The sequence below is a fragment of the Seriola dumerili genome, unplaced genomic scaffold (genome assembly GCF_002260705.1).
Source record: "Seriola dumerili isolate Sdu_G_001 unplaced genomic scaffold, Sdu_1.0 BDQW01000003.1, whole genome shotgun sequence".
In the NCBI taxonomy this organism is placed as follows: Eukaryota; Metazoa; Chordata; class Actinopteri; order Carangiformes; family Carangidae; genus Seriola; species Seriola dumerili.
This window is the reverse complement of record NW_019174258.1, coordinates 15,304,014-15,328,534: the sequence shown is the minus strand read 5'-3', so window position 1 is coordinate 15,328,534 and position 24,521 is coordinate 15,304,014. Positions and strand designations below refer to the sequence as shown.

Genomic DNA, 24,521 nt, shown 5'->3' with positions numbered 1-24,521 from the left:
TCACAGTATCTGTAGAGACGTCCATATGTTTTCTTGGTTAAACTGTCAGATGCCTGGAGATAAATATTTGACTTTATTGAGGATGGAGGCAGGGGTGCAGCGTGGAAAGAGAGATGTGTGTTAATGTGCTCAACGGTCTCTTCAGGGACAGTCATTTGTCTGCTTTGTGTTAATCTCGGGAGGTGTGTGGTTGTAAACCCCAAGCTGAGCAGTTTACTTTTTCTTTCTTTTTTTTTTTTTTTAAGCAGGATGGAAAGATGGGATTGTAGAGGAGAAACATGATTATACTTGAAATATTTGGTGGTTTTAAATATAAATTCAAAGCACAAATAGAGAAGTCATAAAATATTTATTCTCTCTGAATTTGTTCAGTAGAAACTTTATTGAGAAATCCACAGAAAATCACTTCTGGTTTGTTCTTTCTCTGAAGACCAATCTGCTGTTTCTGCAAGTTTTACTCCTATAAATATAAATGACTGCGCTGCTACATTGTTAACTGGGTTTAAAGCTGTTTAGTTTCCATTCACTGCAGTCAACATGAAGAAAAAATCTACAAGCAGAGTGTTTGAGTGAGATCATTTATTACAGTGATTACTCTGGTTTTTAACACTGTGTTAATGCTGTTTAATGTGAGGACACATTTGAGAAGTAAACTGCCAATTGGTGATGCATTCCTGTGCAGATCAAAGGCTCAGGAATGTGAGATATTAGCATTAGCTGAAGACTAGTGATGCTTCCACAAACTAAATAAACAAACACGCCCATGATGAAAACAGAAATGTGAATCTAAGAGCTCCTTGAACTAAAATGTTGGGGCTAATTTTCATGCTCCGTTACTCTAACAAGTGATGCTTCAACAACACCTCAACAATATACAAACAAGACCAGGTCAAAACTTAGTATATGACTGGGCCGCGTATGGTCAGTGATTGACGATGTAGTTGAAAACTGTTGTGGAACCACCGTAAACAACTGACATTATCAGGTCATATTTACAGCTGAATTCCCAATAAAGCTGTTCTTATTGGCATGTCTCTTTGTTTCTGTTGTCATGGCAACGCAACAAGTTTGAAAAGGTGGCTGAAATGTGGCTCATTAAGACTACATGTTACGCAGCGGCCCCTTCGAGCTGTTGCTAAAATCCACGACGTCATCTGACAAAATCACAGAACACACTAGTCAAAGACAAAGACTGAGCTGTGACTTCAGCTTGATTTACTGTAAAATCATCACTCAGAGAGAAAGTTAGAAGAGACGGACTATCTGTCTTGCTTTGTATCTCACATGGTGCGCAGCCACTGTGTGGGTAACAAACTGCTGCTCCGCCTCACTTACCAGGGGAGACACAGAGAGAGGCGGGACTCTCGCTCTTCTGTGGGAAGTAGCTAAGGTTTGTCAAAAATGTCTCTAGATTTATCATTAGTGCTTTTGTTGTTAGATTTCAGAGCACTTTAATGGCTTTTTTCAAAAAAGTATCTATGTTGTCAACACTGCTTGTTTGTGTCACTACATTTTGAAATACCAACGACCCATGGGGAAAGTTGTTCGGCCGGCCGACCGGTCGTTCAACGCTCACTCAGTCGCTCACACACCCGTAAGTGTTCAATATTAGATAAACAAGTAATTATGACACATATAATCACATGGATGAATTGCATAAAATATATTTTTATAATAATATATTCATTTTATGCCCTCAAAAGTCTGTTTTTTTTTAAAATAATTGCATTTTTCCTGACAATACTGATAGTGGTATTGTATTGGTATTGACACTAGTCATCACCACATCACGTTTTCTGCCTCTATTAAAGCAAACACACTCTACAACAGCACTAAGTTTATCCAGGTAACTCCTGTTAGCCAGAGGAACAACAGTGTCATTGTAGTTCTGGATCAAGCAGCTAGAGGCTGCTGCTATGAACAAAGTAGACAGGCACAATAACAACCCTCATCTTTTATTCAGTGTAACACATGGTTTGGCCTCACATGCTACCTATCTAGCCAGCTGACTGTCTGGTTTGGATCGTGAGTTGGGATTCTCATGCTTACTTAGCATTAAAAGCAACATCTAACTGGTTAATTTCCGAGTTACATCTTCACTATTGATTCTTACGATGTTCCTCAGAGATACACACGACTGCGACAGAGGAAAAATTGGTTATCTAATAACATTAAGCACTTTTGTTCTACATGAATAACAAAATACACACCTCTACTTTATCAGACTAAATATTTTTTTGCCAGACAAACACTGATGTCAGCAGGACAAACACTGAAAACCTGAAGTACACACTGATGTCAGTGAGAAGCGGGTCAGTCTCCCACGGTCTGACTGTGCCGTATCAGGTTGAGAATGCGGCTCCCTGTACTCAGGCTCAGACATAATGTAGCTTCAGACATAATTTGATTCTGGACCACTAACTGGTCCTGTACTTCGTATACCCCATCCCCCACCCCTCTTCTACCCACACACACACACACACACACACACTAAAGCTAATTTCTAAATTGATATGTTGGCGACTGACCAAGTGCTCTCTCAATCTCTGGTATTGTGGCTCTCTGGTCTGACACAGTCATCCTGCGACGCTGTTTGGCAATCTCAGTGTCTCCCTCTCTTGCTACACCACCACCCATCTGTCCTCTCTGTGTAATACATTTGCTCCTTCAAAATTATGCTCTCAATAATTTCATTTACTTAAATCTCTCCTCCTGTCTGTCTTGATTTAATTTTCTCCTGCTTTTATTCGTCTGATTGATTACAAGACTCTCCCTGTTACAGCTTTGCCATGAGACGTGTCAATGTCTTCTCAAATTTCAGGGCTACAAATATAAAGAGGTAGCAATAAGAAATCCTAAACTACTTAGCATTACATTGCTATTAGTGTTAGGTTTTAATCTTTATTCCTCCTTAAGGTGTAAGTGTTCTTGTGGTAAGCTTTAAACTCTCGCTCCCTACACCATCCTGAGGTTGGACTTTTCTCCCAGCAAGTGCAGCATCATCAGGAGGTGTAGTGAAAGCAACAGGAGTGTCACTGTCTCATCTGTGCGCGTTCAGGCACTGGACTAAGCGTAGGTCACCAGTCTTTCAGGATTACAGAGCCCAGTACATAATTAATGAAGTTACACACTTAAAACGAAGGAAAACAGACTTGCAGGTTGTGTTTAATCAAGCGTAAGTTATTAGACTAGGAGCATACTGGTTCCATCAGACACGTGTGATACGGACAAATAAAAAAAAACTGCAAAAGTTTGCTAGAATTATCTTTGTATTACTCATCACTTCTTGCCCCTCCCTATTACTGCAGACGTCTCACCCTGCCTTTTAGTGCATCGCTGTTTAAAACACACATATCACATGAACTTGTTTGTTTGTTTGTTGTACACCCTGATCTTCACGGAGCTTCACTGAGGCTGGAAACGAACTAAACTCTGAGCCATGCTATCAGCTCTTTGAGGCTAGAATATACTCAGGCGCAGTGGTGACAGCATGCTAACATGCTCACAATGGCATGCTGCTGTAAAGCAGGTAATATGCCCACCTTCTAGATTTAGCAGATAAACAAAAGTACAGCTGAAGTCAATCATTTTGCAGGTATTTTAGTCATAAACTAAAGTATCAGATACACTTTTTAAATTCTGACCTGTTGGCACTAACATTAGTCAAGAGATCAACAAAGTTATTACAGTTTATCTTCTGGGAAGCAAAATGTCTGGACCACATTTGGTTCCACTCCAGCTTTGACTTGCTGGTGGCATTAACCAAACCAACCAATCTAGATGCCATGAATGTCTGTACAAAACTCCAAATCAGTTTATTCAACATTTTGGAATATTTCAAAATATGAAGATATTGCACTCTGACCTGAAGTGGGAAAACAACAGATTTCTGATTTCTGATTTCCCCAGAGCCACGATGCTGCTGGCATGGTTAAATCACAATACTGAAGAGGTGGAAAATTAATATTTTCACTTGCAATATATAATGAACCACAAATTTACTGCGTTTCATTCACAAAAAAAGAAAGAAAATCTTAACTCAAGGTCCACTTTTACTGCACATGTCACAGTCTTCCTGGGGGGATGCAGTTTGCCCATTCGTCATGGATATGACGAATGGTTTTCATCATGTGACCTAAGTATGGAGCTTCAGTCACATGTTTACAAGTGGTCAGATATTGAGGGCAATTAATATCATTTAATTTAATTAATTTTGTTGTATACTTTTATTTACTAGAGATTCATCAAATCCTACTTGTCCTTTACAATGAGCTTTACATACTGTACACTAACTACCGCCACCTATGTTCTTGAAATTCAGCCAACTGTGTTTGTTCATCTCCTGCAAATAACATACTGAATGGACAGGTGGAATTTCCCTCAGATGATTAAGCCAATAAAACAATGTGGCTCCACATGTTTTATCCACACGCATTTACTTTAGCTGCTGAAGTCATCCGACTATTGTTTATTATACAGCGAAGCCTTCCTTTCTGCTGCTTCCTGTTCCCTGTTTTATTTTGGAAGGTTACTATTTATTCACCGGTCCAGACGTGTATTACATCAGAAACTCTGACGTCAGATTGGATTGAATACAGTGGAAAAGAGGTGGTGTTTCATGGAGGATTTCTAATTAGATTTTTCACGAAGGTTCACAGATAAAGTCTGGACCAAGCCTCATGAAAGTTATTACTTTTTATTTTGAGTTACACATTTTATAAAATTGTGTTGTTAAAGTCCATTTGATAAATAAACTCTCAGAAAGCGTCACTGATAAATCTGGTGCACATTTTCAGATGCTCGTTCCACAGTCTTTCATTACTGACGGCACATTTTTTTTTTTTAAATTAATATGAAATGATCTCTGGTCATGTTCCCTTCAGCAGGTGAAACTGGGCTGATCAAATTTTCAAAAATCATTTTTTTTGCAGGACATCCTGCTGTAAGTGATTCATCTTTGCTTCACTGAAATCTATAGTAGCAATTAACTCCTAAATGATTTGTTCTAATGTTACCAACATCGATTCAGAGATTATTTAGATTCTGGAGGTGATATGTTGTAAAATTGAGGATGCAGTTGCAATAAATGCACTGCACAACACACATGTGCACACTTCATGAAAATATCTGAAAACATTTTTGTTGGTCAACATGTGATTTTTCTTTCAGGGTTTCATCTGTAAATTTGAAATTCTTGTGATATTAAACCTCCCTGTTAATGAATTGTTACTTATTTATTTTATAAACTGTTTATTGCGGTTTGTGCAAAGGTCAGTCAGTATGTGGTGAGTTAGTGCTGAGTAATCCCCCCTGATTGATAAAACAGCTTGTAAACACTTGTAGCCGGTAAAAGTGTAGAAGTTTTTCTATTCTTGATTCAGGAATTTTCACCCACTCTTCGCTTCAAGTTCTGAGATCTTTTAAGTCTGTCCTCCACATGCTGCATGTTTAAGACCTACCCTCAGATTGTCAGAGATGTTTTAGTCAGGGGACTGTGACGGTTTCCGCCTGTTGAAGTAGTTCAGGCAATGTAGTTTGGTTCAGTAGTTTGGATCATTGTTTTCAGTAGTTTCAGTTTCTTTTCAGTAGTTTCAGTTTCTTGACTGACTGTTTGAGATTTGCTGATATTTAGTGGAATCCATTTCTCCCTCTGTCTGTGCAGTGTTTCCTGTGTCGCTGGCTGCGACACAACCCTGAGGCAGAATATTTCCATCATCATGCTTAGCAGTTTGCAAACAGGGTGGAGCGGTGCATTTGCTATTTTTCAAAGAGCAAGGGACTTGCAGGTTGGGGACCCTATAGTTGAATCAATGTGTGGGGAAATAAAGTAGAAATGTTACTGTATATATTACAGTAACATTAGGAGTTGTATTTGTATAGAGGGAGTGATCTGCTTATTATATGCTAGACTGAGAGAGAGAGAGAGAGAGAGAGAGGGAGAGAGAGAGAGAGAGAGAGAGAGAGAGCCAGATTCAGAGAGAGATGAGAAATGGGCATACTGAAACAGAGGGGACGGCAGTAATAATATAATAAATAATTATATCGAGTTCTTCCAATTACCCTCTCTGTGCAATTAGAATAAAAGCCTAGTTGACAAAGGTAATTAAGTACGTATTGATGCTGAGTGTTCAGCAGTTTAATCCCAGACCTCACTGCTTCTAAATCACACACTTGCAACTTTCAAATAGTAGAATTATCATATGTTGCTAAACGGTATATTGGAGACAATATTAAAACTGAATGAGTAATTTTGTGTTATTCTACACAAGTTGCCTATATTTACAAAACCAGTACCTATAACTGCACTTTAATTTAAACAGTTTAACTTAAATATTGTGTCCCAACCCCTAAGCAAAACCACTTACAGGCAGGTTGTCTGGCCTGATGTTTGAGGAGGAGTTTACAAAGGTTTGTTAAAAGGAAGGCCTCAATTTGGTGATGACATTAATCACAACCACAAAGTGCGTCATGCCACATAAGACCATTTTATGCAGTTCAGATCAGACATAGTATATGAAACAGATAGCGGTTTAACAGCTGGATGTGCAGCAGCAGCCTCAAACTAATAACAAACATCCTATATAAATACAAACTGTATTGTTATATTGATGAATTGCTGTTCAGGCAATGAGGCACATCCTGAAGTACAAATATTAGTAACTGAAGTTGTGGAAACCCCAACAAGCTGTTTAAAAAGGCATCTTGGCTCCACATCAAAATATACAAAATCATGAGAGACATGCCAGATGTTTTTTCATCTGATAAACAGAAAGATTAACCGAACAACAATCCTTCAACATTGAGAATAATATAAGTTCACTTTCTTCTTGGTCCTGTTTAAACAAGACAACCATGTCCTCAATGTTGACAAAAAGAGAGAAGCTTCACATCATGCAGTTCTATCATAAACAGAAACTAAGAAGAAATGGTAGATGCACCAGATTTCACCAAAGTCTCCTACAAGGTTTTTGATGTATCACAAATAAACAAATGCGAGTGAATATTTAACCTCATTCAGTTTGGTTAAATTGCATATCAATAGTGGAATTGGTCCGACTTTGTGTTGACTTATAATATTCTCCTCCTGGACACTGGGCAGCACATCTCTGCTGGTTTCACACTAATGTCCTGTGTTGAACCATGAATGCTGTGCAAGATAAAGGCAGCTGCTTCATTCTTTGTGATCTGCAGAGGGGGAGTCGATGCAGAGGAGGATACAGCACTAGAGCCTCCGGTGACCTGGAGTAGCCCTCTCTCAAAGACTCCATTAAGGGGCCGAGGCAAATGCTGTTGTAAAGAAAAAAATGCTGAGATTAAATTCAGTGATAATATAGTTGATTCATGTAACACATAATATACAGGGACTGACTGACTCGGAAACCAAATGAGGGCAGACTTAGGGGGGGAGAGAGAGAGAGAGAGAGAGAGAGCTCACCATCACTGGTTTGAACAACTCTGTTGCCGTTATGGTTGAAATGAAAAGCAGATTATGTAGTTCACAAGTTTTAAAGATGTGGGTACAAAAAAAACAATGTGCAAAATGTGTAAAGCCAGATTTTTTTTGTATTATGAAGTACTGAGCGACCACTGCCATGTGACTAAAAAGTGGCATTAGCTACTGATAGGAAGAAATATTCAAATCCAATAAATACTTATAAACCTAACTGAGACTAATGCAGTCCAATTCAAAAGCCCAGCAATAAATCTTACACGAATGATGTGCATCTTTATTAAACCTGTTTTAAAGAGGCGTCAACTTGGCCGTTTTTGAATGCGTAGTTTGTGGCTCTGCAGTACTGTATTGTGTAACACAGAGAGGTCTTCCTGTTTTCGCTGTCCCATTTATTTCAACAAGGTTTGGGCTGCTGTGTTAGACAGCTTCAGTTTTAGCCACACTCCCATTATATTTACAGGCGATGCATCCTAAGGAAGGAGAACCCAGTGTGCTGCGGTGCAAAATGGAGGATGAGGGAGTGAAATGCCTCCGGTGAAAAGCTCTGATGCTGTGGTGGTTACTGCTGAACATCGTTCACCAATGCTGTTCCAGTTGAATTGTCTATATGCATTTAAGACATGCACTGATAATGCATGACTGTACAATTACTCATCTATGTATCTCCTCTATAACATTAGGACACGAGGAGTTCTTTGCCTGGTTTATATTAACCACCAGAATATTTATGGCTGAGTGCACTGAAACCAAAATAATCTAAGCACCAACCAGCACACTGATGACTGGAATACTAGTATTTTCAGCCACATACTGTAGACATTATGTCATGCTTTATTTTTACCACCTCCCTCATACAGCTAATGCTGGATATAAGAGTAAATTTACATCACCTGATGGATGATGGGAGGCTCGGGGGTTGCACTGTGAGCCTCAGTGAAGCACAGATGGTGGTGGAGAGGAAGCCTAGCACTGCAGCACTAACATTAACACTGTTCCTATACGATCTGCAGTGTCCCCAGAAACCTTATAAAACCACATATATTACAAATGTATTAGCTGTGCAAACAAGTTACCAAACTATGACTTAAGGGTTCTATTGATAGCAAACTGAACTTACCTTATTAAATGGTATGTTTTACAGAACAGCATGCTAATGCTAGCTAACGTCAGCCATTATGCTTTATTGGCTGGTGGGTTTTTACAGGATAGATACACTAGCTTACAACAATACTTACACTTTGCCTCTCATTTTTAAATCATTATGCTGAATAATTTGGAAGTTTACAAACCTTAGAAAAGAAGACTTACTTTACACAGCTGATGGAGCCGTTGACCAGCAGAGGCTGCTGCTGACAGTGGAGCTGAAGCCGCTGTGTGTCGCTTGAACTCCAAAGGAAAAATATTTGTGTCTAAACTGAGCGTCAAACACAACCGCGTTTTTCATTAGAGATGCAGCAGTGAAGTCCAGACACTTCACCTGCACAAAATGCATCCAAGCAGGAAGACAAACAGCCAGTTCCATTCTTCTTCACATTATTTATATCATTTGTTCACATATTTTATCCACACCGTCTCTTTTTTATTCTTACAAATACAAGTCTTTTCTACACATGTCCAATCTTGAATTTCTTTCTTTTAAAACTGCTATAAAATCACAAACCCGACGGAATCACAAACAAACCGAGGTGACTTTTAAATTTAACATTATAAGATGTTGAATAACATTACATTACTTTTAAAGCTAAGCGTCAAATTCTACAATAAAAAAAGGGATTGATAAATTTGTTTACAAATTAATGTATTAATCTATAAATAAGTATGTAGTACTTAAGTAGTAAATAAGTAATTCATTATTTGATATTTTATTGAGCAATAAAAAGAGGTATAAAAAGAATTTATAAATTAAATATTAATCATCAATAAATTTTTCAAATTTAGAAAGGTTACAGATTTTGTTTATTTAATATAGATTTATAAATCAATTTTCAAATGTATAAATGCCTTCTTATTGTACAACCACTGTCTGCCACAGGGTTGTATGCAAAGAGCTTCCAAGTACTTTCTTCACAACATTATCTAAATTGTAGTGTACAACCTATATTAAACACTAACTATATGAGTATAACACAGTCTAATAAAACACTACCAATAAGACCTAAACAACAACACCGTTCTGCCATAGCCCTGACAAAAACTGAACATTATACGGGATTCACTGGCAGGCTGTTGTATAGGGTTTTCTGTTTTATTGGATACTTAGGTTTGTGTTATCAAAGTGGAAAGTTAAGATCAGTGACACCCTATTTTTAGCTCATTAGTGTGAGCAGCTTATATCCTATTGATGTTAACTCCCTGAAATCTTTCGTTCAAGTCTGAAATAAAAAGCTTCATGATTGAGGCTCAGTGTGTGTTTTCTTTGACCTTTTCTCAGATAAAAAGCATTTCTAACTCGTCCCAACCAGCATTCTTGTGACAGTTGCTAGCTATGCCACAATTGCTGTAATGATTATGTAACCTTGAAGGAAGTGACCCCTCAACTCCTGTTCTACTGAAAAAACTGATTTAACTGGAAAATAATATGACTTCATGGGAACTGACACATTAAGTTTTAACACAAACACTTTTTTCAAAAGTTTCACTAAAAAAAAAACTCCTATCTGATTAATCTTAACTGATTATCCTGCTGTAGTTCAGTTAATTTCTGTTGTTTTGAAGTAGGGACAGAACAGATTTAAGTGATTTTCAGGGTATTTAAAAAGTGTGTGTGTTTAATTCTGTAGAAAAGCTGGAGGCTGTTCACCACTGTGTGTGTGTGTGTGTGTGTGTGTGTGTGTGTGTGTGAGCTGGTTGGGGTGAGAGAAAGGAGAGCAGCAGATGTAGGACCTCATATTGAAAAGTTCCTGGCAGCAGGAGACGAAAACAGGAGGGGAGGAGGGGAGGAAAAAAGGGCAGACAGAGATAGAGGGAGGGAGGGAGGGAGGGAAAGACGGAGGGAGAAATAAGGAGAATTGAGACAGCGCGACTCGAACACTAACCACAACCAGATGGGGAAGTAATGGGGAGCGACAGTGGAAAGAAACTGAGCGGAGTGAAGGAGAGGAAAACTTTCAAAGAGGAGGGAGGGAGAGGGGTGGGGCCGGGGGAAGACGGAGGAGGAGAAGTGGGGAGGGGGGTTGGTGAGGAATTTTTTCCTGAACCAACTTTTTCTCCCCTCCTTTGGAATGAGAGGGAGGCTTTATGTAATGGGTAGGATGCAATCATTGAGGCTGTTTGAGAGAAAGTCCCCAAGTAGTTCCTCTTTTACACTGAACACAGCTCTGCTGCCCCAGAGGACGACAACAATGATTCAAACACCCTCACTTTTTATATAACACACTCTTTCTCTCACGGATTTTGTAATTTAATTTTCCTATTGTTGTCAAGTTGACCTCTCCTCTCCCTCTTCTTCCTCACTACTCGGGCTGCGAATACAGACGGGAGGAACTCACTGGACTAATGTTGGATGTTGATGCTAGTTTCCAGACTTGGAGACATGACAGCGGCTGACTTCGTGTGGGAGTGCCAGCTTTTTATAGAGTCATATGATGAGCTGTGTGTCCTCTGTTAGACCTGGTCACAAGTCGACGGTGACCTGGGTGGGGCCCGGTAGCCTCCACTTCATCATAATGTATTTGACGCCAGTCTAATATTCTCACATCCAGGTTACTGAGGGTCAGCTCTGTACACTGTATGTGTGAATGTATCAGTAGAGCTGAGACAAGTCAATCTATCAATGAGTTGATCAACAGAAAATTACTACTGATCAATCTCTTATGACTTCTCGAATGTGAGGATCTGATCCTTTTCTCACAGAAACTTTTATTTGGGTTTTGAACTTTTTTGAAAAAAAAAAAAAAAAAAAAAAGTCTCTAAAACCAGCGACAAATGCTCTAAGTTGGCAACACCCCTAATAGAAAGTGTTTGTGCTAAATCATTTTGAAAAAGCAACAGCCAATGGGGAAACTCCAACACTTGGCTGGCCAACCAGTGGTGTAACTTGATCACTCACTCAGTCAGCCACAGACATTCGCATTTATGGGGGTGGCCCCGCCAAAAATCCAGGTTATCCCACACAGCTATGGGCCGTCGCCACCGGACACTCAGTAAAGCACAGATATCACGTTTAAGAAAGAATGAGTTTTAACTGGACAGAGCAGAAACATCAGCCTCACCAACAAACTCACATAACTGTCAAAAGTAACTTTTCAATGTGCTCTTCACATCTGTGCATCTGTTCATTATGAGTCATCTGAAGTCACCATAGTCCCACAAACTGTGGCAGGTGCACATACAGTGTTAACTATTCCCATCACGAGTGTTGTCCCTGGAGATAACTGACATACCCAGCCATCAGCTCAGGACTTGGTCGTTTTTATAGACCCTGGAATAACTTGATTTTTACAATTAAGATATTTGCTTGAATTCAAATGAATCACAAAGGTACTATTCAACACATTCATTGACAAAAATAAATGTTTTATGTCTGAAAAGTAAAATGTTATAAAAAAAAAAAAAAAAAAAAACTACTGTTTTTCGTCCACAACACCATTTTCCTTGAGCGTCCATGAGAGTTTGTTTGAGTGTTCACAATTCATTATGACTATCATGTAACCCACTGGCTGATGTGTATGTATGTAATTAATTTAATCCCTAAATAATGTGTCCCAAAGTAATAAACCTACCCATCAGACTCTTTATGTGTTTACAGGAGTGTGACTACTGTTTAAACTATTTATTAGGTCTTATAAATGTAAGATTTTATCTCTACTTTATTCATAATGAATATTACCTTCAAGTTAATCAATAGGAGATCCACTTATTCTTGTCATTAATAGTTAATGTAGACCTATCATTACACTGTTACTTGTTGCACTTGTTGTCATATTGTATTTGATAATATTAACGGAAGGGATATATCAATACTTGTTTCAAGACATAGCTGTGCTGTTTCAATGACACTTCTTTCTGGTTCCACGGTATTTCTTTAAGGTAACTTTTATCTGTGAGGTAACGGTGATGAGATAATCTACCAGGATATATTAAATGTCAACTTGTATTTTGAAATTTAGACTTAAGTCAGATCCTATGGTCTGAATTACCTAATATGGGCATGGACTGTATTTTGTGCTATATAGCATAGCCCCAAATGTTGTACCTTATCAGTAAAATAAAATGACAAACAACAGAGTTTTCATTATCAGATGGTTTCCTGCATCCATGTAGTTTTATAAGAGATACGATCATTTTGACCATAAAGCAGTGTTTAAAGTCTACAAATTTAGAGTAATTAAAAGGATAAAAAAAACTTTGGAGAGCACTTTCATCTGAATTAATGCACTGAGTAACAGTTAACTGGGGCTGGTTGGCGGACAAACAGCGGTGTCCTCGTGGAAGTAAAGCAAATGAACACAAATGCCAGAAACACCAACATTTTCCGAGTGTCGCACTGGACTGTGTCCACTGGGTTCGGCAGGAGATTTTCCATAAGATGCAGACAGTGTGAAGACGGACACAGAGACAGATGGAGACAGTACAGATGAGATACATACTAATGTAGAAGGTGTTGGGGGCTTGGGCTCCATCAAGTTCCAGCTCCAGCAGGTTGCTTGTCTTGGGATCATGTCTCAACCAAAGGGCCACACCCAGGATCACTCCTCCGGCAAGCTGCAACATACAGCACAACACAATGTAATTCTTTCAGTAGATTTTCAATACACTGAATCTGTTTTTAATGTTTTCTTTTTCAATTTCACATTTGCTGGGCACCGAGTGACACACAGTGAGGTCCTGAGCCACATCCACATCCAAGGACGTCAACAGTTTTATGATGTGCATCATCACAACAAAGTCACTGAGGGACACTACAATGCTGCCTGTGTTTTATATTTGCATTTTACACTATGGATGAAACAGAGCTGCCTGCTGCTAGTTAATGCAAAGAAAGCCTTGTCTTTGCTGAAACCTCCATTAAAAGGTGATGTTCATGTGAGGGCATTTCCCAAAATATTGAAAGAATAGGCTTTTACAACATAAAATACTTTCACTTTGTTTTTCATTTAGGGAAAAACAGCAGAGAGGTGGGATTTCACACTGTAAATGTCACACATTTAATGAGTGAGTTTACTGTTTAGCTGATCATTGGAGATTAGAAGATGTCAGACCCTGCCCAGTAGATGACAATAATAACTTGTCTGGCCTTCATGGAAATTAGGGCTGAATGATCATTTTGTTTTGTCTTGTATCAAATAAGCATGTTCCTATACATGTGGATTTGTGTGTGTTTGTGTGTGTGTGTGTGTGTGTGTGTGTGTGTATAGACTGGAGTGTCTTTGTAGCACCACAACGCTTAATTTATGGTCTGTGACACATTTTACCTTTATACAAAAAACTGCTGCTCCAGTGATGTGATGTGTGATTTTGTGGATAACATCATTTATTATGACTAAAGGAGGTGGTTAGCTTAGCTTAGCATAAAGACTGGAAGGGGGAACTAACTAGCCTGGCTCTCTCCACCTCTAACGTCCTCACAACATATTTTTTTCTTAGTTTACATTCTTCCAGTGACGTAAAAACAACAACTTGTTTCAGGGAAAGATATCTGCTTTAACTACATCCTGGTGAACAGGAAAGCAAATCTCCTCAAATGCAGAACTTTCATTTGAAGCCAAACTATTTAAAAGGCAAATGTCAGGGAACCCTCTCAGTTCAGCTTGGCCTAGCTCTCAGCAGGAAAGTGACTAAGGGTATTTCCCAAAAAAATCTGACTATTCCTTTATTTAAGTGAATATTTTAGAACACACAAGCTACAAGTTAACGTCTGAGAAACTCTTTGTTCAGTTTCATTCTTACTTCATCTGCTGACCAGTTTCCTAGGGGAAAATTGGCGCATTTTTCAACGTGTAACATTTGTTACTCAAATGTATTGTTCTTTAGGGAGGTTTACACTGACATGAGCCTTCCTGAGCACATTTGTTTGGCCAAGGAAAAAGAAATCCTAAATATAACCAGAGTTAGCATATACCACAGCAGACACACAGGAACAAGCACCGCCACACACAGCAGCAGTGAAATAAACCACCCACAGACACAACAGAAAGCCTTCCACTTCACATGGGTTTGGATTTTTATAAGACTCATGCTTCAGTACATTCAAAATATACAATGTCTATATCTAAATTAAACTTGCCCCAAAACCAGTTTCTGTGAAAAGGTCTGAACCAAAACAGGCTCTGCCATCCCATTCCTTCCCCATCCCTCTCCTCTCTAAGTGAGGTCCATTCCAGAGCGAAGGCCAGCCGCTGCCTAGCAACCAGATAAACACCATAACTGGAGAGAGTGCACAACACACACACACATACACACACCCACACCACATACCACAGAGTGACTTACTGACTTTAAGAGAACTCCCCACCTCCCTACCACGTGAATTACCACTAAGATGAGTCACTGAAATGCTTGGTGGTGGTTAACTCGGGTTTAAACAGATTTCTGAGAGGCTTTAATTTACAGCATCTGTATATAGAGGGAGAACCCAGACAGAGCATTGTTCAAATCCATGATTTCAACAACTGGTTTCAAGTAACTGGTCTGAAAACCAGCCCAAGCTAGCTCCACACTTACTAGGGTGTGGCTTACAAATATATCCACTGAGCACTTGTTTCTGTGAGACACTAATAAACGAGTTAATCACAAATCCATGAGATGGCCTTTGAGAAATAATCAAGGTATCTGTGGTGTTTGTGTCAGAGGCCCTGTTCAGACCAGGCATTAAAGGGATAGTCTGATTTGACGTGGGGGTTATGTGAGGTAATTATTCATAGATTGGGATCGGCGTGCTGTCAGTTTAGAGAAGCAGCAGGAGCACCGGCAGAGTGATGTACTGATGTGGGCAGGGTCAGCCACAAAAACACATTTAGCCCCTTTAAAATAATGCCTACTGAAAAAGCTAATATCAGTTGAAGTGCACACTTCATTTTGAAATTTTCACCACTTTATCTTGATGTCAAACAGCCCTTTCCTTTGGAATTACATCTTGTGAAGTGTTGAACGACCATATTCCTACACATAAGTGCATGTTTCCCATACATTATTTTTCTTACATTGACCGCCATGTACTGATTTTCTATTTCTAATTGGTAATATCTTATTTAATTGTAGAGCTGTGCACAGCGCATGGATTTGCTCAGCCCCTCCTAGCCTCACTCTCGCACTCTCTCTCTCACAAACAAAAAACATCAGTAGAAGAACTGTGTCTTGTTGCGGCACCTGAGGACTTATGGCATTCGGCATGCAAACAGAACCGAACAGAACAGAGTGACTGTCATGAAGCCAATGGTGGAGCCTTAACCAGCCTGTAATCTACTTTATGTTTCTGAACTGCTGATGGCTAAATAAGCTTTCCATTGCATCTACAGTTTACCTTAACTGCCCCTCTTCTTTTCACTTTCTGCATAATAAAGAAAATGGTATATAGAGTGGGCCAGTTACGACACACGATTTTATAGTAATCTACAGTAACGTGGCAGTGATTGGGAGCTGGGGTTGGATGGGCAGGAGGAGTTTCTACAGAAAAAGAATCGCTCTGACCAGCTCATTTAAAGAAACAGTAGAAATGAATGTAAACTAGGCCATTTTAATCTGTGTGAACTGAACTTTGAGCTCCTTCCGCGTGTGAACTTACACAACACTGTCAGCGTCTGTCCACCATGCCGGCCCTCCCTTTTACACAGATGGCCCACCCCCACCCCCCATTCCGTGTTGGGACCTTTCATACAGAGCGACAAGGCAGAGGAGTATCAGCACAACATTCCCGCTCTGAATAGGTTGTACCAAAAAAGGGGTAAAAACGGGTGCTTGCGCGATTTGCTGAGTGTTAGTGGATCTGTGTGCTCATTTCCAAGTGCAATATATCATTTGAATGATAATAAACTAATGGCAGTTCATTTGTCCTTTTGTATAACCTAAATAAACCTGACAGCAGTTGTGTAAGCAGAGTAATACCAGCAAGTGAATGAACAATAACATGCACACTTGCTGTTTATCTGCTAAAGCTCGTCAGAGGAAGACAGCTAATGAGCCAGTAACGTACGGTGTTGCATTCATTCTGCCTAAATGATGTAAAAGTCAATATATTCATGGCTCGCATGTTTACAGTTTCAGTCAATACAGTGGAAACACACGTCTTTTATTACAACAGTAGTTTCTCAGAAAAGTCTGAGGTTGAGCCATAGCCCCTTTTCACTATTAATGCTAACCCCAAAGCTAATGTCTGATCATTGCATTTCAAAACAACTAGAACTGGTAATAAAGGATGGATTATTAGACCAGTGGAAAATATTAGAAATGAACATGTACACAGTGAGAAAAGTAAAATGATGGTGGAAGCTCATTCAGACAATCATCATGTCTTTTGTCAGAAAATTACAACTGAGAGACAAGAGGACAATCACAAAACACACAAGGAGTTTGATTAATCTCTTATCTTAATTACATTTTTTAATCTTTCATTTTGAGTAATTTGCCTCCACGTGTTTGTTGCTTGTTTTATTTTATCCTTATGACGCATTTTCCAAACTTATTTTGTTAAGTGCTGTATAAATAAACTTAATCATTAATATTATATTATAAGTTGTCTATGGCAGGTAGTTAATGGGTTTACTTAAAGGCTAACACCCACTAACACAGCAGATAGACTACCTGCTCTCTTTTTACAATCACTTTGGCCTCAGATGTCAAAGACATTATCGAACCATATGTTGTTCATTCACCCACAGCATTTGTTGTGACACATTTCACACTAAGTAAAGTGTCTAAACACCTGGGTCATTATCATCATGTTCACCACAGTCTGCTAACAGTATGGGCGTTACTAAGGCTGCTTCTGACTTATGATAATATGAAGCAAGTTTAAGTGCGTGGAGGACAAGGAAACAGTTTCAACAGTTCATACTGAGTCCTCACACTGAGTCACTCTCAAGTTGGAATAAGTGCAACAAAGAAATGAGAATGAAACTCTGAAGTTGATTCCGATATCACCACGTGTGAGATCAGCACAGCCCAAGTTTTCCTGCCAGCTTTTCCCCTCAGAGACTATTTCTGCCACCAGCCCAGAGGACATGGGGTTGTAGAATGCTGGGCATGCTGGGAGTGAGAGGGAATGGTTCTTGAGCGGGGGGGTGGGGGTGGGGTGGGTGGGTGTTCCCATAAAACTCCTCTACCACCACACAGACGCTCCCCTCCCCCCCAACGGATCTCATCTCTTAACCCTCTCAGTGTCCAGTGTGATTTATAGAAACAGGAGGTCTCCTCTTTAAAGAGCCGGCCTCCATGGTGAGCCGCTCAGTAACCGCACAGCCCGGTCAGAGTATCTTTACAGATGTCCGCCCTGACAGATCCTTTCTGAAAAGCTCTTTAGGGCAGCCAATAACACTAAACGGGCTAATGTGTTAAAAAGAGCAGGAGCCAGAGGGATGCTGCAACACAATCACAGTAAAGTCACTTTTTACTAGCACTTCTTATCAGTGTCTAGTTTGTGACTTACACACCCCACATATGACCAAAAAGTGATGTACGCCAACGCTGTCCAAATGAACATGGCTTCCAAACAAAATAAAGTATTTCCTCGGGATGTCCTGATTAAGTTTTTTTTGGCCCCGGTCTCGATCCAAGTCCTTCAACAGTGAGTATCTTCTGATACAGAGTTCATTCCAATATTCATACTCAGCATGCTGAGTAAATATGGATCTGACAGAAACAGATGTGGCCTACTTCATCTGACACACCTTATTTTTTCACAAGTTACTTAATCCAAATACTGAAAGTCCTGGTTCAAAAATATTAAGTTCATAACTTTAAAGTAATTATACGATAAATGAAAAGTTAACTGGAGAATGCAATTCCTGAAAATGATAAAATATGCATCACTGTGTTGGCTTTAGCAGCATGACAAGAACAACATCGGACAAATACATACATACATACCATCAATTACAAAAAATCCATAATCCTTTAAATATCTTTAAAAAGAGCTCTTAATTCTACAAAATGCAACAAAATCTTTCTTTCTTCTTTCTCCAACTTTCCCTAGAAACTCTTGGGTCTGTCCAAGTGTTCTTTTAGATCAAAACAGAATAGGTTCAGTCTTTCCAAGACAGAGGGATAACCTGTAATAGAGCTGTACTGAGACATTCTGTCAAAGCTGTCAGACCCACATGAAGAAGCAACTCTCCTCCAAGAAGACCGAGAGGAGCTTCTTATAGCCGGCACAATCGTGGGAGATGAGGGTGGATCTGGGAAGAAAACTACACTTTCCCAAGTCATCCCTAAGGCCTGACTGTCATATGTACAAGAAGGCGAAGAGGATCACCCTCATTGAACTGACTGAACCATGGGATGACGGATGCAAAGAGCCCTCAGAGGGGATGGCCATGAAGTACCAGGACCTGGTCCAACAATGTTGGGACAAAGGGTGGCAGGCCTGGCTATTTGCAGTTGAGGTTGGCTGCAGGAGTTTCCCAAAGCAGCAACATTTTCTTTGCTTTCCAACTTTAGATGATTTACCTGAGGAATTAGTTCTATGCAATAATCAGATCATTTAAAAGCAGATCTGCAGCATGAGAATGACAGAGCCATTCAGAGCGCATATCAGACAGATCACATAGCTCTGTATGACACAATGGTCAAGATGAGTCAGGATGGCAGTCCCAAGAGAAATTAGGACTAATGAGGGAATTGTATTTCACATAATTAATCTATTGCAACTACCATTTTATGAATGCACAAGTAATTTTCCAAGCCAGATTTCCAAACTGTGGAGCCAGAAGATCTCACAAACACACTCTCCTGGAAAACCTTGGCCTTTGGCTGTTGTGGCCGTAGCTGGAGAAATGGAAAGAGGCGCCACGACTTCTAAAAGCTGATGGACGCTCTAAACATCTTAAGTCCAGAAACAACTACCTCAGCTGAAAACTCCCACAAAACACTCAATTGCAGAACTGTGGAGCAGTTCACACAGTACGCATAACGATGTTGCAACAACCACCAGCAAGTGACTTGTGATTACTGTGCTGACTAACTTGGAATCAGCAACCTGAGGCATGAAGAGAGCTAAAAGTACTGAGATTTCTAATTTTCTAGTTTCCATTTTTCTCTCCAACATTCAACTGATAAAACAAAATCCAAAATCATAATTTTCTAATGACAAAAAAAAAATACTATTCTAGAAAATGAAATGATCTTTTCCAGTTCTCCATTATTGATTTTATAAAACAAGACCAACTGATTAGCATAACACCGACCAGACTGCTCAAACACCATTCTATCTTTATGAGACTGTAGTAAAACAGCTCAATTATTATATCCCATGGGCTTCCAAGTTTCCTTAAAATGTTCACTTAAGTATTTAAAGCTTTCTCCTCATCTTAGTCTTCAAATTAAGGACTCGCTTAAAGTCAGTTAAACTGTTGTACAAAAGACCTTAGCCAACAAAGTAAGGAAAACTTAAGGTACCTCTTACTCCATCTTAACTGCAACAAGTGTATGGCAATAAATAAAGAAAATCAACCTTTTAAGAGTTTCTGTGTAATACCTGTAAGTAACTCCCTCAGTAGGTAGTAGAGATTAAACCTTAAGTGTCATACTAAAATAGAAAACTTAAGGTGTTTTGTGCATCCGGACCTAGAACCTTAAGCTTCATCAAAAAAAGATCCTACAGTCCACTGTGTCGAATGCTTTCTGTAGATATGACAAAATCAAACCACATAACCTTCCGCAATCTGTTCGTTTCCTTCTATGATCAGTCATGTACAAACAGGTCTCCGTTCAACATGACTTCCTGAATCTATTTTGAAATTCATATAGAGTCCTGCAGAAGGAGAGATCAGCGCAAGCATCTATGGTTACAGTGACTGACGTATTGTGGTCGTCAAGACTTCCGTATGCATACACCCAGTATACATAGCAGGGGGAGCTGGTCCTTTTCAGTGGTATTAGCTTAGCTGACAGCCCAAACAGCATGGAGGAAATGATCGGGTGTGATGATGCCTGAAGCGGGGAAAGGACTTGCCAGTGCTCTTTTAACAACACATCCAGCTTTGTTTCAAATTTAGCTAAGTCTTGTTGTTCAGTCTATGTCGCCCTCCCTCCTAGGGACTGCAAACGAATCAGCTATGCAAAAACAAGGAGTGTTGGTGGATTTAGGAGCTATCACACTGGAGAGCTGAGACAGGGAGAGCTGACAATGAACACAACGCCACACATGAACACCACCGGCTCAGCAGGAGCCAGCAGACAGACATTTACTCTCTCTGGAAAAGTAGCATTTGAGCATACTGACATGGATTTTGGTTGTTCTGTCAGGAGTGGAAACACATAGTCTGTGTCACCGATTGTTCGTTCAACCACTCACAAGATGGACCACTGGGCTTGAAGGCCGGATCCAGGTGACAGGAGCAGCACCGAAACTTTTCCACCTTGTTGAAAAGTTCTCAGCACAGACATTTTGCTGTAATGGCACTTTTCTTCAGCCAAATGACATGTAATGGGGACGTTCTCGGAAAGTGCTGGCATAATCCAGCACATTACACTTTGGGGCAAGTCTGACAGCCATTTTTCTTCAAGGAGCCAGATGTGCCTGCACACTGTGAGCCCAAACACAAGAGTGGACGGACTAAAGTCTAAAGATTCCTGGGTGGTTTCTCTTTTCCTATCTATACTAGATAACCATGGTGCTGTAGCTTTATCATTAACTCTCTGGTCCCTGAGCAGTGAGACTGAAGAAAAGTGCAGCAGTGTGGAATAAAGAACCTCACTTTTCCACACCAGCACTTTAGCTGCCATTCATCACTGATAATGGCTATTAGGGTTGGATGGTCATCAGGAGTAACAGCGTTTCCTGTTGGGCTCTTGGGGCTAGAACTGTGGCTAACCCATTTTGCTTTCACATGCCTCCAGGAAATACTGCATTTTAAAGAAACCCTTATAGCCAAATAATCAATATTATAATGTACCCTACAATACTTAGTGTAATTTCTGAATACCATCTTATATTCATTCATAGTATCAAGAACATTTTTATAGAAATGATCTTACAAATAGATGCAAAACAATGTGGTTTAAGAATGTTTATTAACCTGAAAAGCCCATGCAAACGTGGAGACATACAAAATATAACAAAAAAAAAAAAAAAAAAAAAAAAAAAAAAAAAAAAAGACAGGACAAATGAATGAGTCATTTCACAAATAAATGTAAACGATGATGTACAGTTACTTACAGTTACTTTACCTTAAATCAAGAAAAAATGGGGAAATATTCTGTTGATATCTTTGGGGTCTGAGGAAATGACCTTGGGCTCTGAGAGTTTGTGGTTGTACTTGAGCTTTCACTAGTTTTTGAGAATTTCACAGCTACGTCTACAGCTGTCTGACTTACAATGACAAAGCAACTGTTATGCACGTATAACTGGACAACACAAATTTTTGATGAACGCACCAGAATGCAGCATGTTAAAATTGTACAACATGGTGACTGCAACACTGTGAAACTATCATCACTGGCTTCCTTCTAAACTGTCTGTAACATGTCAGCCTGTAGAGCTTCCAGCACTATAACAGTGAAAGTGTTGTGAAGTGACCCATTTTGTACACAATGATGATGTATGCACGTTAATTTGATCCAGATGATTTCATGTAGGTAAATAGTTGCAAATACAAAATGTTGTAATCTTGTTCTGATTGGTCTCTCAGAGTAAATAAGAGAATAGAGGGTCATTCTTTTCCAATTGTATGTTGTACAACATTCATGATTTTATCTATGCAAGTGGCATGGGTTTGTGGATGGCAGTGTTTGAATATCTGCCGAGCACTTTGGTATTTCATACATAAATAATAATTGGGTTGACTGCTGTGAAATGTGGTTCAGACATTAATGGTACCCATAATCCCTTTAACTGTGGTGATCCAAATGCTTTTAGTTGAGCGTCTTGACAACTATTGGATGGATTGATATGAAACGTGGTTCAGACATTCTCATCCCTATAGAATAAATGGTCATATGTTTGGTGAAGTTTTCATCTAGAGCCAACATTTGTTAACAAAATTCATATTTGTCCAGGACTTTGGTTTATGACCAAATACCTGCTAAACTAACGACAATCCCATCAGCATCAGCTGAACTGTCTTTATGGGTAGAGCCAAACACAGAGGCTGCGAGCAACCCATCCTTGGTAATGCCATTAGAACAAGAACAGCCACGGGTGGAGTGGCCATTGGGCAGATCGGGACATGTACCAGTGGGCCCTGACACCAGTAACAAATCTGAGCACCCTAGGGTGCAGAAAAGTTGTTTATTGTCTGGCAGCTGCCACGCCTAACAACCTTTTGGTGGACACCCTGATTTAGCACTCACTATTTGGTGCAGACCCCTCATTTATTTGAATGGAGCCTGTCTGGTGTGGCAGCAGGTGGTCAACACAACATAGTGTCATCTGGCAAAAAAGTTGAACTAAGCTCAACTACTGCTACAGGGCAATGCAATATCATCCGGCAAAGTGTTGCAATGGTCAATCAATTCATGCAAGCACACATTCCTGGTGTATTCATTTGTAACTTGAACACCATATTTCTAATGACTAAGCATACCCGCAAGGAACAAAAAATAAAATTGTTGTCGCTGTGATAAATCTCCAAAGATGTACAATCCTGTGTCAGACCATTATCTAAACCACTGTGCAGCGCTGCTTTGTCATCTGGGAGCCTTTAAATTCATCGATCTGTTCCTCCAACTAGAGTGTCTGCAACATATTTTATTGTCTCAAGAACAACAGCACTTGGTCTGAATCCCAAATTAAGCTTGTTTTATTCTTCCCTGTTTTGAACCAGCAGCCTCCAATCAGATTGCCTTACACTGAGCTCAGTGTTAATTGCACTATTACAAAATATAAGCAAATATGAGTCAATTTTTTCCGTTTAGGCGAAGACGGTTTGATGTTAAACAACCAAAGAAAGAAAAGTAAAGCAGCAACATAGAAGGATATCAGTGAAGGTGTTGTTTTAGAAAAAACTAAACAGCCGCTGTTACATAAGAAGAGTAAAAACTAAACACCCACAAATGTTTCCATGAGCCATCACTCACCACCGAGCCCTGACTCACCAAATGAAAACCACCAAGAGTTCCCCCTTACACACACACACGCGCGCGCGCGCACGCACACACACGTTGGGTGGAGGATTTAGTCCAAACAAAGCAATCTTCCAAACCTTCAAACAGCAGCCTAAAAATCTGACAAATCTGTCCACTTATCAGCCTTACTTATTTGGTCTCTGAGCTTCTGTCCGGGGCCTAAAACCTGATCCAGAACTGCTGAACCGCGTGTTTGTGTCACAACAAACTAAAACTATTCTGTAGACTTGAGTCATTGTCGGTATACAGCCGCTATTTTCCCCATTAAATTCTATTCTATCCGAGAACCTGAGGTGACTCTACTCTGGTACTTTTGTGTTTTTTTCTGTAAACTACAATATTCACTGTAGTAATTAACACATGCCTTTGTAGCACTTAGTATCGGTTTCCCTTAATTTCGCCATAGTCTCCCCTAGTGGTGAAGAAGCTGTAACACGATTAACCAGCAGATAATAACGGCAACGGGGCCACAGCGTGTTGAGATGTAACGACGATGTTCATTTATCCAGCAACGTTCATTCATCAAGGGCTCGGCAGCCAAACCTTAAACCGCTACCGACAAAAGCAGAGGCGGCGGCGCTGCGCAGCGACGTGAACAAACACAATGAGTGAGAAGAAAAAAACAACAAAAAAAAAAAAAACACGCTCCTTACCCAGAAGATGAAGTTGAAGAAGAAAAGCATGTACTTGATGCATTTGGTGCAGCCTTCGACTCCCATGGTTCGTCAGACAGATAGATAGATATACTCGGCGCAGAGTTCAGGAGAAGGTGGAGACGGCAGACCGGGTTCCTCGACGTGTAACGGGGCTGAATCTCAACTGTGAATACTGGACTTTAGCTCGCAGACCG

The 24,521-nt window shown here is 39.8% G+C and overlaps 1 protein-coding gene across 1 annotated transcript in view; it reads right to left on the bottom strand.

The window, feature by feature from the left end:
* Positions 1 to 24,521, bottom strand: part of cd81 (CD81 molecule) — a 33,588-nt gene extending 9,067 nt beyond the window's left edge. Inside the window, exons 1-2 of the mRNA XM_022743795.1 lie at positions 24,325 to 24,521; positions 13,042 to 13,156 (exon numbers count right to left, since the gene is read on the bottom strand). Coding sequence (XP_022599516.1) covers positions 13,042 to 13,156; positions 24,325 to 24,390 — 181 coding nt within the window. The 5' untranslated portion in view covers positions 24,391 to 24,521. The remainder of the gene's footprint in view (positions 1 to 13,041; positions 13,157 to 24,324) is intronic.